Source organism: Nestor notabilis, unplaced genomic scaffold, assembly GCF_000696875.1.
Source record: "Nestor notabilis isolate BGI_N333 unplaced genomic scaffold, ASM69687v1 scaffold31933, whole genome shotgun sequence".
Lineage (NCBI taxonomy): Eukaryota > Metazoa > Chordata > Aves > Psittaciformes > Psittacidae > Nestor > Nestor notabilis.
The window spans coordinates 4,749-20,830 of NW_009922914.1; the positions used below are offsets into that span (position 1 = coordinate 4,749).

The 16,082-nt window shown below is 38.7% G+C and overlaps 1 protein-coding gene across 1 annotated transcript in view; it reads right to left on the minus strand.

The window, feature by feature from the left end:
• The window catches only part of LOC104403648 (mitogen-activated protein kinase kinase kinase 5-like), a gene marked incomplete at its 3' end in the record, with an annotated part of 36,282 nt that overhangs the window by 4,225 nt on the left and 15,975 nt on the right, over positions 1–16,082 (minus strand). The window contains exons 2-3 of the mRNA XM_010011870.1: positions 11,926–12,065; positions 30–223 (exon numbers count right to left, since the gene is read on the minus strand). Of these exons, the coding sequence (XP_010010172.1) occupies positions 30–223; positions 11,926–12,065 (334 nt within the window). The remainder of the gene's footprint in view (positions 1–29; positions 224–11,925; positions 12,066–16,082) is intronic.

A 16,082-nucleotide genomic window follows, 5' to 3' on the forward strand; every position in this document is an offset into this window, starting at 1 on the left:
TTTTAAACGGGTACAAAAAGACAACTCACCTTGAACTGGCCTGTGCCACCTTCAGGAGCTGAATAAATCGATCCACCAGAGGTAAGCATATAGGCCCAAGCAGTGACTCAAGGCTGGGCTGCATCAGTTCTGTTAGTCCTTTCATAAAACTGCTATCACAGCAGTACACCTTGTTATGTGGAGTTACCATATAAGGAACAAATATGTAGTTACCAGTGCACATCTGTAAGGAAACAAATTGCAAATATTTAGGGTAGTTATGGTTTGACAAGTGTAAGTATAAAGCAACTACATAGAACACCTGCAGAATTTCACCTGTTAAAGTCAAAGTTTTCATCTCAAAAGTGATAATACACCTGAAATGCATTCTATCAGATTTCTGAACTGCTTCCTGAAAGATGAGTCTTCTCAGAAGCATCACACCCACCTTAAAATAGTCACTGGCACAATAGAAAAACAATGCAGAGGACACACCCTGGTGACCCTAAAGCAGCAGGTGGACTCAAATGAAGCTGACGTACACTCTTTTCAAGATGACTGATGCTCAGAAGAGAGCAAGCACTCTGCAATTTAGTATAGTTAGGCTCACAGATGTTGAAAACAGTAAACACAAGCTAGTTGCATCACAACAGGAAAACTGCAGACGAAACTGATCCTTATATGAACTGCAAAATTACTCAAATAGTTTAGCATAACAAAGACAAAGGAAGTTCCCTGCTAAGTAGCAGAACTCCCTGGCCAGTAGGACTAGAAACCATACATATTTCAGAATAATGACTTATGGAATGTCTTAGCATTGCTATACTGTATTGATTTCTATATACCAATATATGACAGATACTTCACAGTAAATACAAATTTAAAAAAAAAAAAAAAGTTTAGCTTTCAGGAAAGAAGGAGGTGAGATACCTGGTGCCGGTGGGAAATGTGTGAGTACAGATTTATGCATATTGAAAGCTTGCTGATTATTTGTGGTTTTGAAGTGTTTTAACTATGAGACAGCACACCATCTAAATCAGGAGGAGTTCTGCCATTTGGCTTTCAAAGCTCAGACTCCACTACTTAAGTGGCCAGCAGCCTAGCAAGCAAAGCCTTAAGGAAGGAATTCTTAAGACTCATCATTTTGGTACCCCCTAAATTACTTCCAAGGTTAATTGCCTTCTGGTCAGATTCTTCCACTTTGCCAGAAGTCAATACAGCAACAAGGACATCACTTCAGAGAATCCCCTTTCAAGCTGAGCTCCAATCATTGACAGAGCAGTGACTGAATAGTTTGCAAATGCACAATGCCATCTGTGTGCTTAAAACATGCATTTTAACATGCGTTATTAGATTTTAAAAACATGGAAGGATTGAGGTACTTTAGTCTGTACAAATGTACGTGTACAGATATGTCAGTAAATATATGTTTGTGTACAGATCAGGGATTGGCTGTCAAGAGTACACGAATTACTTTTGTTAATTACTCTGATTATGCTATGAAACTGTAAGACCTTGCTATAAAGGCAATCCCACCACTACTTCTGAGGGACATAAAGACTCTGTGAAATTTAAAAGTAACTGATGCAGGCATTTACATGAGGTCCATTGAGCAATAACAACCCAGAACTTGGTTGGAGATTATTGCATACACAGACTTGCACAAGGATTAATTCACTCTTCTTCCCCCAAAACCTGCAAATTATAAGAGCTGAATAGCTGTTCTTCTCAGACACATTCTTCTGTGCATGAATGTAGTGACTCCAAAGGAACCTTGAACTGGGAAATGTATGACAATATTTTTAACAAACAATTAAGGAGTGTGATGCTAGAACCCAAACTGCTCATCTTTGTAATGGAGAACTAAATGGACACTTCTGCTCAAGAATATGCTAGCTCGTAAAGTGATCATACACTTTAAAGAATGAATGGATGAACCTTTGACTCTGCTAAAATCTAATAAACCCCACAGTCAAAAGCAGAGAGGAAATTATGAATTTGCTGGAAATGGTTTCAGCAATTATAGGATGAAGGTGGGCAGTGACTGGCACAGGAGCTGCTATTAAGCACAGGCAGACTGTTCCCCAACTTTCCTTTTTTAAATAAAGAGGAAAAGGTTTGAGAAGTCAGAGCCAAGAGAAAAGGCAAAGTAGCTACAGATATCCTGGGGCAAGCATTTTACTTCCTAATGTTTATTCAGTGCATTAAAAATAAATTCAAGACTGCTTGCAGGAAGGCCTTCTCAGACCTCTGGCACACTGTTTCCAAAGTTCAGGTCTTAATTAAAAATCAACTCTGAAAAAGAATGTTTCCAACTTTTGAAATCCACAGAACCCAAAGTTTATCCTGGCATAATGGTCAGGCCACCAACAGAGACAGTATGTGAGTCTTCATATTTAATCCCACAAGCAGGAAAACTACTCTTCTTGCAGAGGCCAAGTGCCTGAGTCCATTACTGAGCAAGAGCTCATATAAACTGATCCTGAGCTCACCTTCTTATAGAAGTAGGTATCTATTTCAGTGGAACAAGACAGCCAGCAAAAATACTTCACATGCATTCTTCCTGTTACCCAAGGGGAAAATAAAGCTAGTTATATAGCCTGCTATAGAAGACACGCAGACCCGGTAGCCTTTTGGAATCAGTGGACAAGGAAGAACTTAAGTGTAAAAGACAGGAAAAACCACCATGTGGGAAGAAACGAGAAGAAAATGAAATCAATTTACAGTTGTTCAGAGGGCATCCAGGGTCCTCAGGAATTGTCTCAAGGTAGACTCTCACCTTGATCTCTGGTGGCAAATTGTAAGAGAATACAATGGCCTTTCCCTCAGCTTGGGAATTAATTTGGTTGTTAAGTTAACCAGTTATGTTTTGTGGGGAGCTCTGTATCTCTGAAACCTCTTGGTTTTGGCTGAAATTCATCAGACAAACAGGTAGATACAGAAAGAGGGTGGAGGATAAAAAAAAACAGTACAAGCTCTTGAGTTTCATTTCCTTAGGAAATAGGCTTAAAAAAATAAATAGAAAAACCCACATGCAGTATAGCTGACAAATATTGACCTCAATTTCACTTTCCTAGCTAAAGAGAACATTAGATATTTAACAGCTGAACCTAACAAAGACAGATTTGTAGTAGCTCTGGTGACAAAGAAAAAAAGTAATCTGAAGTTATATATTATTTACTAAAGGTGGTGGTGGAATAAAGATAACAGTGATGGCAAGACTGCTCTTGTGTAATAAAGTGTATGGTCTCCCACTATGGAGAAACATACTCTGTCACCATCTCAAATTCTGACTCTAAAGAGCCCAACCCTGACTGCATTTGAGCAACAATTGAGATACGAGCCTAAGAGAACCAGGCCGTGGGGGCAGCAGCTGAGGATGTGTTCCAATGTCAGACAGCTCTAAACCTTCTTCCCCAAAGCAGAGTGCATTACTTGGTTCTCTCCTCATTCCCAGGTTATGCAACCTCTGTCTCAGCCACTTTTATTTCCTTTCTCACTTTTCTTTGTCAAAATATAAGCTACACTAACTTCAGTCAGAAAGAATCGGGTGATCTTTCTGACACACACTTCCTATCTACTCACATATTGCTTTACATTTTGACTTAGGGAACATCATTCTGCTTGGAAGCTTAAATATTTTCCATCTATCCTATTAAAATCTGCCCTGTAATGCTCCATCCCAACTCGGATCTCACAAACTCTGATAACCTTTTTCAACCCTAATTAACTTCATTCTATATTCTAAGTTTGCTGAGCACCCAAGACAAACTGCTGGTTTCCTTTGATCCATTCCTCTGACTCATCATACCATGTTCAATGAAAATAACAGAATTAAGTCATTGAAGAATGACTCAAGAATGGGCAGTTTTTGAAGGACTGATACCTTAAACCCAGTTGCAATATTCTCAGTTATGTCAAAACCCTTTAAAAAACATGAGTAGCAAAAAGGAGCTTCAAAAGTGGGTGGGAATAGATACCCTCCTCCCCCCAGCCAACAATAGGTACTGGAAGTTTCATTTTCCAACCCTCTTTCTTTATAAATCCCTCATTATTTAAGGTTCAAAAGCTCAAATTACACTAACGAAAGTTCTATGGTGATTGCAGGTCACATGAGTTGTAGGCTGAAAGGTATTCTTGCAAACATCAGGGGCTGGGACGGGCCATGAGTGTGCATACAGATAGTTACTATGGTTCAACCTGATGCACAAGAACTCAGGACATTAGATAAGGTAAACTTGGCCTGAGCTCTTACAGCAGCTGAACTAGTTATATCTAGGAGACATAAACATACATATCTTTGAAGGCTTTGGGCCAGCACACTCAGTGCCTGGCAACATCGGGTCACCTTCTGAAAGACTACCTGCATGATAGCCCATTTCATCAAATCAGTCAGACTAATCAGAAGGCAGCAGTACTGGCTGAAGCCAGCCATTTACACACTGCAAAGTGACAAAATCTGTAATTCATTTTTGCAAACGTTTATAGGTTTATATTTTTCCAATGTCCCTTCCTCACAGTGGAAAAACAAACAATTCTAGAGGGTGTGTAATTTCAGTTTAAATACAGCCATAAGATTGTCTTAATAACTCTACAGCTACAGAGCTTAAGACTACGCTGCTCCTAAGCAAGACCTACTGGTCATTCGAACATCAAGCAGTTCCTTCTTGTCTGATATCCTTTTTCAGCTTCTGAAAAGAGATTAATTTAGCACCTATTTGTATTTAAGATAATAAAAATGAATAGCATGTAGTTATATATTAGTGATCACAATAAGAACATAAACCAGCCCTTCTTTCAATATCCCCTTCTAATACATAACTTACTTGTCAGAAGGGCAGCCTTTTGGGACTTCAATTTGGAGACCATGTCTTCTTAGAATAACTATCACACAGAATCACAGAATGGTTTGGGTTGGCAGGGACCTTGAAGTTCATCTAGTTCCAACCCCAAATAAGGTAAATACAATAAGGTAAACACTATTCTCTCCCCACAAAAACATTTCATATAATACAGAGGATTTTTGTGTGGAAGTTGTACAGATTAGGAAGACATGGTGGTATACATATGAACATTTGAGTTCTGCCTAATTAATTTCTCAGGTCTTGAATTTTACTTCAAAAGGAGGGAGAAAACCTGCAAAATCCCAGGAAGTCAATGGTGTGTAGTCCTCTCAATTCCCTGAGGCTCTTAACTAAAACTGCTCAGTTAGAATCACTGAACAGTCAAATATCCACAAACGGAAGAAAGCTGCCTTCAAAGACAAGTGTCAATGAAAAAAGATCTCCCATAATAAACCATGATGCTTTTTGCAGGGATAAGAGAATCTAGCAAATCCCATCTACTTGCCTAAGCTTCAGGATAGCATCCAATGTTGGTTTTGTTGGTTGGTCGATTTTTTTTTTTAATAAATGAAAAACAGCAGAAGTAATAAAAATAACCAGTATTTCTCATGGTAGCAACTGGATTTCCCATTAACTCTCTCCTAATTAAGATCAGCTTTTTTGCATTTCTCTTACTAATTCTTTTGAGACATATCTGCTCTTATTTCAATTCTTCTGATGAGATTTTTCTTAAAGGTAATTCTCTGACTGCACATGGTGTTACACGTAGCAGATGGCAAAATCCTAAACCAGGTTATTAAATCCATTCCCTCCATCCCCCAAACACACAGTAAATCAAAATGTGCTGATGTTTTAATGAATACAGGCTCAGTTTGGGTTTACTTCAAATCCCACTCACATGAACGACAAGTCTTGCTACTGATTTGAAATGGAACATAAGTAAGACTCATGCCTCAAATGAACTGAAGCACAGTGAGTGGTCTACTCTTAAATGCTTCCCATTTTCTTTGGGAATATATTCTTTCTTTATGTGCCCAGCAATAACATTTATCACAGCCATGCCACATCCTAAATTCAAAAACCAAAAGAACGAGCAAGACATAGTGATATATCATAAATAATGACAACTCTGGTATTTATTGTTGTCAACAAAATATTTACTGAAGGTTACTACACAGTATTTTTACATACTTGGATATCACAAATCAAACTGCCCCCAAATAATTTGTCAGGTGGATGAAGAGTATTAAATATATGTCGCCCTGTTTCCACAGTGAAAGAGACCAGTAGCTAAACATATCCTACGGGATCTACAGTCTTCTAGCAGTACATATCTGGAGACTCTAAGCTTGAAGATGTCTCTGACATGCCTCATCCAGAGTCACTCATTCTCCCTTTCCTGCTGAAGGAGCACTACACCGAAGTGTCTCCCAAGCTACACCTTAAATAGTAGGCAATACTGTGTTCTCTCACCCTGGGCAGCTCCTGAGGCTACCCATCACTCCAGCTTGGTGCAAGCAAGTAGCCTGAACTGAAAGGTGAGCATTGTATGCAGGTGTTACTGCAACTGGTTGCAAAGCTTATGTATAATGCATGCACATTAAACTTCCTCAGATTCAGCAAGGAGTGAAATTTTTTAAAAATTTAATAAATGGCCATTTGGAACCTGACCTGCAGCTTTTCTCCAACATTGGTAAGATTCAAACTGGGGGACATCAGCATGAAGTAAAACCTGGTGTGCAAAGTTCAGCCATGAACTGTAACCTTTATACCAACATCTCCTTGTGACTGAAACTCTTTACTAGTAATTTCTAGAATGCCTCTGCTGCTTGGTTGACCTCAAAAATCAGATAACAGTCAAAACTAAAAAGCTTTCAAATATCAAAGTAACTGCCTCTGTCAAAGTACCACTGCCTGTAAAAATGTATGGTTTTGGTATTACTGCAACATTTGGAAAAGGTCCAACTAAACAGCTATAAAACCACATACAACAGGAAATAAGCCTATGTTATCTTGCACTACTCTGCCCTGGCAGGCTCCAGGCAGCTTATCCTAGCCATGCAACATTGTATTGACTATTATTAGGAAGCACAAAAATCCAGTCAGAACAAAGAACAAAAACAGTTAGTAATGGATTTTTTTTCTCCCCACTTGTTTTAGGGATACAAGGTTCAGGAAAAGCAAACACAAGGCATTTCAGTTAGACAGATACAAATATAGATACACACACACACATGCACTTGTTTTGAAGCCTTTTTAATTCCCTGGTGCCAGGGATACCATTGTCCTGTTACGGCTAATGTCTGTTTGATATTAAAAAAACATGTTCTAGAACAGCAGGACTAAACTCCCAGTTTATACATATGTGAATTTAATTTTTTCATATTTGCTACCTCACATAACCATTTGTAAGACTGTTTTTGGTAAGGACGGGCACCACTGCCACATCCTCTCAAGAACAGCACCTTTGTTGCACCCATTTATCCGAGAGTCTTGCAGTTTAAGAAGAAACATGATTTTCATGAAGCAAGAATTATATTTGATAATTGTGCATGCACCAACATTGTGAAAAATCTATTTCCAGGTAATCTGGTTGACATCATTCCAAAAAATGAGGAAAAAGAGAACAAAAAAAAAAAAAGAAAAAAGAAAATCAGTTGCAGAGTTGCTAAGCCAGTTTCACTGACTTCCCTGTTCTAATCCCTAGGAAAACACTTCCTCCCAAAAAGATGTTATGTGGGTGTGCTTGAAAACATCTGAGGCTCTCAAGGAACACATTCTTTTTGTGGCATACACTGAAACATTTCTAGAAGTGATAAATGACAGTTTCACAGCCACCTAGACAAATTTAAATGGAAAACAACACTCCTTTCTCAAACAGATGAAGGCCAAGCTATCATACCTCTCCTTGAGCTTCAGGACTGTCATTTAAAACCAGGACAACGGACAACATCTCCTTTTTATTCTACTGTACCGGTCATCTCCTGCTGGTTTCCTGCTAACAGAGCTCTTCCCCCTACCCTCCGGATACATTATATTAGTCACACATAATTTTCCCTAGATCCTGGGCCACCAGAACAAGAATACAAAATGCAATACATTCATTTACAAGAAAGGCCTTACTGCTCGCCTTTATTTTGTGTAAAGGCCTAACTGATCATTTACTCCATTTTCATTAGATAAAGGCAAGAGTTTTTTGGTCTAGCACATCATGAACAGTGCTCTGTGTCTCTGGAAAGCAGTTTTCAGTTGAAAATTATACAGAAACTCTATATGGAACCCTTTTTCTTCTTTTTATTTTTAATAAAAAAAATGTGTAACTTAAAATTCAGCATTATAGCCAAAGCTTGCACTGGTTTTGAAGCCATCTTTAGAAACTCTATCAGCTACAGTAGATAATTGCATCCTTTTCAAAAAATCATATTTCCTACTGGTCAGTATTTAATCCATGAATTCACTGCTAATAAAAAGTAAAACCACAAATAGTGTAGTTTTTATGGCAGCTTTAACACTATGGGGAAAAAAAACCCAAACCCTGAGCAATTTCTAAAATTAAGTACTTCATATGCCCCTTCAAAAGGTTTATTCAAATATATGGAATTGTACAGCATACACATAGCACCTCAGGATATCAGCACACCACTAACCACTATAAAATTATATCTTGGCATATATGGCTACCAGTAAGTCCCACAATGAAGCCAAGAACAACTCAACATGCCAGATGTATATTCTGGTATGACTGGCCCTGCTGCTCCAGAAAGAACTGCATTGAGAAAGCAGTGTTCTCACAATCACAGGTCTGCCTCCCTGGAACTTGGAGTGAAAAAGGAAGGGGAATTGCAAGGTCAACCTAAAAAACCAAGGGGAAGCCAAGCTGCAGAAACCTACAGTTTAATGACTGGCAGCCACAGACAGACTACTGGGATCTGCACTGCACTAGGACTAACAGACTCCAGGACTCAGCTTCTAGAAATGAATACACACACACACACACACACACACTCTTTATAAATATATGTATTTTCATAGCTGTAGCTATGGATTTCTAAAACAAGCATCGGTTTCCAAATAACTCTCCTTTTCAATGGTGTATTTTTTAAAAACAGCGAAGAACACTGAAGGTAACAGGAAAAAAAAAATCAAAATGACAGATGTAAATGTGTGTGAAAAAATATGACAGACAAGTAAAAGCAGCAAGGAAAATACCACTGACAGATGGAGGCAAGGTAAGAAGTGAGCCTGGTACCTAGCAACAAATTGATATACACAGATCTGCTGCTAGGATTTCCAGAATTCTGCGTCTAACTCTAAAATACAGTAAAGAAGTGTTAAATGATTCAATGGAAAACAGAAGATAAAAAACATTAAATGGAACAAAAGTTTCTAGAAATCATACTTACATTATTCTTCTGGCAAATAATTTCCTAGAAGAAAAAAAAGAAGAAAAAAAATAATGTCGATAATACCGAACAACTACTAGGAAAGGTATGCAATCATTTGACTTGCTAATATTAACGTTTACAGACACTTGACAGGAAAAGGCTGGTTGTCAGATGTTTCCTAAGCCTGTCAAATCAATATAAATCAAGTATTGTCTCAGGAGAGACAAAATGACTATGGAACCAAGTACACACATACATTTTATATATACACTGGAGTGTATGTACTGTGTGCATATCTACATATCCCTCCCTGTATAAATTTTCCTACAAGGATGCTGTCCAAAAGTTGACTATTAATACACATCTACTCATATTTGAGAAGTTAAATATAGTAAGTAACATTTTGCTGCCAGCAAAAGAAACTGTGAAGAATTGTAAGAGCAGTATTTCTGTGAGGTTTTAAAATATTCCAAAACCGGTTGAAATTCATGTTCATGCTCTAATAGATCTGATGCAAAGAATGTATCTTCACATTTAAAGTGTAAAGTTTCAGAGGACAGGAAGTCAGAGCACATATGGATGGAAAGAGCTGGTTATTTCACACTAATCTGGGTGGTACAGCCCAAGCGTGAACCACTTGTAGTTGGTGACCTTGCTTTCAGACAGATTTGTCAACAAATTCTGATCACAGCAACTGATAACCATACCAGATTTATCAGACAGCTACCCTACACCTCTGCCACTGGGACCACTGAGCAGCTTCACCTACACCACAGCACTAAAACCAAACACAATGTCAAATCAAGGGGCCTAGTGCTTTCCATTCGCAGAAAACCACTCTTCGCCCATTCAGGGGGCATGTTTTACATACCCCTGTTGCTAGCTTTCAAAGTGTCCTGGCGCAGGCAGGGACATCTTTCACTAGATCAGCTTGCCCAAAGCTCTGTCCAGCCTGATCTGAATGCTTATATAGAAGAAAATTCTACCTGCAAGAGTTTACCTACATTGCTTTGTATCCCAACTAAATCATGTACTGCAGTTTTATATCTCTTACATTTTCAAGATCTTTTTCAGTTTTTCACCTTCTATGCACACACACTCCTGCATTGCTTCTACTCTATCTGCTAGCTGTAACAAATACAGGAAAAACATTGCCTCAGAAGATGCCCTGGCATGACCGTAACTACTTTTTTAAGGCAGTTACTAAATAATACAGAAAGGGTCTTGCTCTCTGATGACTTTCCTGCATACTCTCAAAAGGAGAAACATGGGACCAACTCACAGCTCAAGGAAACTGAAGGGAGTCTTTCAGTGGGCGCTGTGCTGGTTGCAACTGGGACATCAAGTCTCCCAGCATAGAACTGGGTTTCCACTTCATTTGACCCATTTGCAAAGTCTAAGTCCTAAACTAGTAAAAAGTTGTCCCAGGTGCATAAGGAAGCCTGATGCCTCACTCCAAGTGATTTTCAGTGGGAGCTGGGTATTTGTCACCTTTCCCAATACAATGAAATTCTCTCTTCTACTTATACTGTAGATCACTGTACTTCCATAATTGAACTCAATTCACAGACAGGTCTTTTGTCATTGGGAGTTTTATTTTTAGGGCTTTTATCTGTATCCATTTTGTGTTGAAGAAAGAAATAATTGGATTGCAACCAGTCCAGTTGGCTGAGCAAAGCTGGAGGGAAGAGCAGAGGGAAGAAACTGAGCTACTCAAGGCATGTCCCTTCCAATAGAGGGCCAAGCTACAAACAATGGGAGAGAATCAAACCCAAATAGCCTGCACTAGCCAGAAGCACTGGATGCAAACTCTTCATGAGAGGCAGCAGTGCCCAGATTACAGTCTGACTCACCAAGCCACTTACTTAAAATGCTTCTTTTCATCAATGCCCAGAATGGAAGTGTAACAGCATAAAACACCTCCTGATCAGAGCAAATGAATCTGAGGGAGAGGAAGTAATTGAAAAGATTGCCATCCAAGTTGTCTGCCCTCCTCCATCCCCATGGAAGTTACTGCACCTTTAATAGAGTTGCATGAGGAGGCAAGTATCAACTCCTTGGCTGGCACGATTCACAGCCCCATAGATAATCTTTAACCACCATCTTGCCTTAAACCAACCTACTGTACTGTGAACTGCAGCCCTGAGGACCAGACACAAATTTTGTTTTCACTAACTCTGCTACATTGATGGTAATCTCTAGCACAGCAATCCCACAGGTACCTGATGCAGACAGCTGTAACTCAGCAGGACATACCAGAGAGCATCTGGGGCCCCATCAGCTTTGGCAGAAAACTGCTACTTTACTCAGGAGCTTGAATTTAAAGATTATTTTGCTGCCACCCTACACACTACCATTGTTACCTTTTTGAGATTGTAACATTCTACTCCAAGCACCACTAATTCCTTTGAATGACAAAACAATGAATTTGATTTCTCATGCCAAATTTGTCGAACTTCTGTTTCTGTAAAGAGCCATTCGACACCTAGAAATTTAACTGTCTGTGACAAAATCATCTAAATCTCTTAGGAAATCTAAACTAAGTTTTTCAGCATTTCACTGTGGACATGTTTTCCAGGCTTCAGAATATTTTTGCTATTCTTGTGAACCCCAAATGGCATCTGTATCTCCTATAGTAACACAGAACCTATTTCAAGAGCTGGATCCTGCTTTGTGACTTGCCCCTACACATACCCCATCTTTCCATTCAGAGATACCTTCAGTGACTGCAGAGACTCTGCATTTGTATCACAGTAGAGGATAATGTTGTTAGCCATGCTGAAGCTCTCCCTGACTCCCAGATGGTAGAACAGGGAAGGCTGACGGAAGGCATCACTCATCTCTACAACAGCAATATCTGTGGAAAGAAATGAAAGATTTATTGTCAGTGTCACACATTTCTGACAGTCAGATACTTCTCGACCATGTCTCTTTACACAATTTGCTTTGATAAGAAGACTCACCTTTAAATAGGAAATAAGACATCTAGAGGGATTTCCCCACTTCAGCTGTTATGACTGAATTTTGAATATAGTCAGCAGGATGTGGTTTAATTTTTTTTCCTCTTTTCTTTCTTCCTTCCTCCCTCCCCCTTTCTTTTCTTTAAACAGACCTCCATTTCCTCAGGTAAAAAGGGGTAAAACATCACTAATCAAGAAAAGGCAAAACTCTCATTCGGTAACTTGAAGAATAAAATCGATTTGGTTAATCTACACGTGATGATTGATGACCTTGTTGGGGGGAGGGGAGAAAAAAAAAGGAAAAAAAAAAGGAAAAAAAATTACATTTCATGTGGGTTTTTTTCACCCTCTGTGCAAGTTGTATTAAAAAAAATCATGCAACATATGTACATCACTGAAGAACATACTGTATAGATTCCACATTAGAACTTTGGAAGAAAACAGCTGTAAGGGCAAAGGTAGCTTCTCAATATAAATTACCATTCAGATCCTGATTCATATATAAAGACTACAGAGAAGAAAAAGGGACAAGGTATATCAGAAGAAAAGGAAAGAGGGAGTGAATATGTAAAGTCATACATAAGAACTTTGTTGTGGACAGAATTTTGTTCATAACTTTTACCTGCATGAATAAAATTCAATGCATAAACAAATGTTTACAGAACACAGAAATTAGTTATAATTTCTCTTTAAACATGTGTTTCACTTGTTCTAATTCACACTAATGTGAAACAAGACGCAATTCCAACAGCAGAAATAGTTAAGGCTTCTATTGTAACAGGCAGCGTATTTCCCCTGCAAAAGTCTTGTGGGAACAAGACAACTGACTCATCTCCACCTCTCCTGCAAACATCCTTCTGACTATTCACTCAATTCAAGTTTTTTTCATTTCTTTCAGAGGGGAAAAAAAAAGTAATTCAGAGAAATATACTTCTGTTAAGACTAGAATAAAAAAAGCAGCCTGGTTTCCACCGTCTCTCCCTGCTTTCCCCATCCTGCAGATGCTTTTATGACAGAAAAGGCAGATAGCACGACAAGCTCTTCAGGCAAAAAAATTATGTACCCTCAAGTTTCTCTACTCTAATTGATCTAATAAGAGATTCTACCTCTAACCACAACTTTTCACCTTGCTCATCAAAACTGTAATGATGATATTCAATAAAAGATAAGCTTTGTGAATATGCTCCCAACTGGGTGCGCAGAAAGGGTGCCTCTCCAACTTGTTGAGAAGTAACATCATTGAGATATTTACTCTTCAGTAATATTTTATTGTAACTGGCCTACAGGCCTAGAAATTATTAAAAAGCTGAAGAAAGGGATAGATACACACAGGAAGTTGAACAGACAACATTTGCCTATATAAACCTAGGCTCCTCAAGAAACAGGATCAAAAGAGATGAGATTTACATGGTATAAAAAAAAAGATAATTTCCTCCCTCCCCAAAAAAACTAATATTAAAATTATATTTTCTAAACATTTCATAATTTGTGTTCTAAGAATCTTCCCCTGTCCAATTTCACACAAATATTTGCAGCGTGGATTCCATTAAATACCTTTTATTGATGTAAAAAAGGCAGAGCATTGCTAAAACCATACATGTGCTGAGTTAATTTCAGGAAATGAAGATAGCACAAAAGCCAAACTAGAATGACAACATTGCTACTATGTTTTGTTTGGGTGAGATTAGGGCTTATTTGTTTATTTTCTTTAGGAAATTGCCATAATACAAGCTCTATTTTTAACTACTCATACTCACATGGAAGTCTAATCTTGAGCAATTACAAAGTTATGGTACATTTTTGTTACACTGAGCAGGAGGAAAATTTGCGCAACTTGGCATGACTTAATTCTCAAATCTTGCAAGATAACATGCTCTCACTAGAGTTTCAAAACTAAGATTAAAAGAGAAATATTAATTTAAAAGGTAAAATAAAGTGATAGAGCCTGATCAAATTCAGAATACAGACAATACTTGAGAAATCCTATGTTAAAATGGTAAGTTCCCAGCATCACAAACAAAAGAATAGCTAAGAAAAAAATTGGCATGTGTGTGTGTATGCGTATATATACACACACACACACACTACCATCAAGATCAGTTGGCCAAATCCATTTAACACAATCTCACTCCAGGCCACACTGTAAGAAATGTTCTTGGATCCTGTCCTATCCTATCACTGGAATACAAAAAAAAAAAAACCTCCCAAAAAATCCCCAACATAAACCCACCCAAAAAAACCCCCACAAAACAAACAAAAAACCAAACCAAAACCCACCAAAAACCAAAACCCCAAAACAAAACCCCACAAAGAAAAGCCCTGAGTTAGTTAAACAGAGGAGGGGAGGACCACAAGAATAAGGAAAGATTTGTGAGAAAAGTTACTCTAAGATCCAGGTGTAAACTCTGTTGTGATACTTGTATTTCTTATGTAACTATAGAGGATCTCTTTTTCGTTACATGTAAAGACTTCTGTGAAATCCAGGTTTTCTGCATAATCTCATTTAATAAAGCAGTATTTACATTACAATAGGTCCAATTTCTGTGAAGTCTTCCTTCTTACTCTAGCAATTATGTATTTTAAGATGAAGTTGCCATTCATGATGAAGATCAGATTTCTAAGGTCCAGGTGTCCTGGGTTCAGCTACAGCAGTCATTTTTTCTCCTTCTTAGTAGCTGGTGCAGTGCTGTGTTTTTGACTTTCAGTCTGGGAACAACGCTGATAACACCGATGTTTTTAGTTGTTGCTCAGTAATGTTTACTCTGACCAAGGACTTTCTCAGTCTCATGCTTTGCCAGAGAGGAGGGGAAGCCAGGAGGAAGCAGAGGCAGGACACCTGACCCAAACTGGCCAAAGGGTTATTCCATACCACAGCACGTCATGCCCAGTATATAAACTGGGGGGAGTTACCCGGAAGGCCCAGATCGCTGCTCGGGTCGGGCTGGGTATCGGTTGGCGGGTGGTGAGCGGTTGTGTCCTTTTCCCTTGTTATTCCTCTTATCATTGTTACTGGTAGCAGTAGTGGTTTGTATTATACCTTAGTTACTGGAGTGCTGTTGTCTCAACTCGTGGGAGTTACATTCCTTCGATTCTCCTCCCCATCCCTCCGGGAGCGGGGGGAGGCAGGAAAAAGGGGGGGAGTGAGCGAGCGGCTGCGTGGTTCCGAGTTGCCGGCTGGGCTTGAACCACGACACCAGGTTATCCCTCTGGGCTGGTATCACAGTTTCCAAAGGCAACAGCCCAAATCTTACCTGCAATTCCAACATGCCACAAAAAGTATGCACACTTTCAGAGCCAGGTCTCTATCCAATTAAAAACCCTATACCCTAAACCTGTTTCTGGCATTTCTGACCCATTTCTGACTACCTTCTTTCACAAGATCAGGAGAGAAACTCCTCTTACCAACGGAGGGATCAGTGTATGAAGAAAAAAAAACAAAAAAAAAAAAAACCAAAAAAAAAAAAAAACACCCAAACAAAAAAAACCCCACAACCAAACAAAACAAAATGGAGAGAAAGGAAAGGGGTAGTGGTAATGATTCTTATAAAGCACCTAAATATTCAGTTATACAAAGTATCGTTAGAAGTTTAGCAAAGCTGAGCAAGACTGATGGCTTTCAAGACAAATCTAAGTAAGCATACATCAAGATTCTCAGTAGTTTGGAAGAGCCAGGATTCAGCTAAGTCCAAAAGAACTGATTGGTCATCAATAAACAAACTGTCAGAATCCCATTTATCAGGCTCTCACTCTCATTTCCCCCAGATTAAATAAATCTAACAGCCTGGTGCAATGAAATATGTGTTTTCCATTCACTGGAAAATACAATTTCACAAATGGCAAAATCATATTTCAATAAAGACAGAAGAATTAGTTCTGCAGTTACATTGGAATAAAACCCACTTACAAAAGTATTT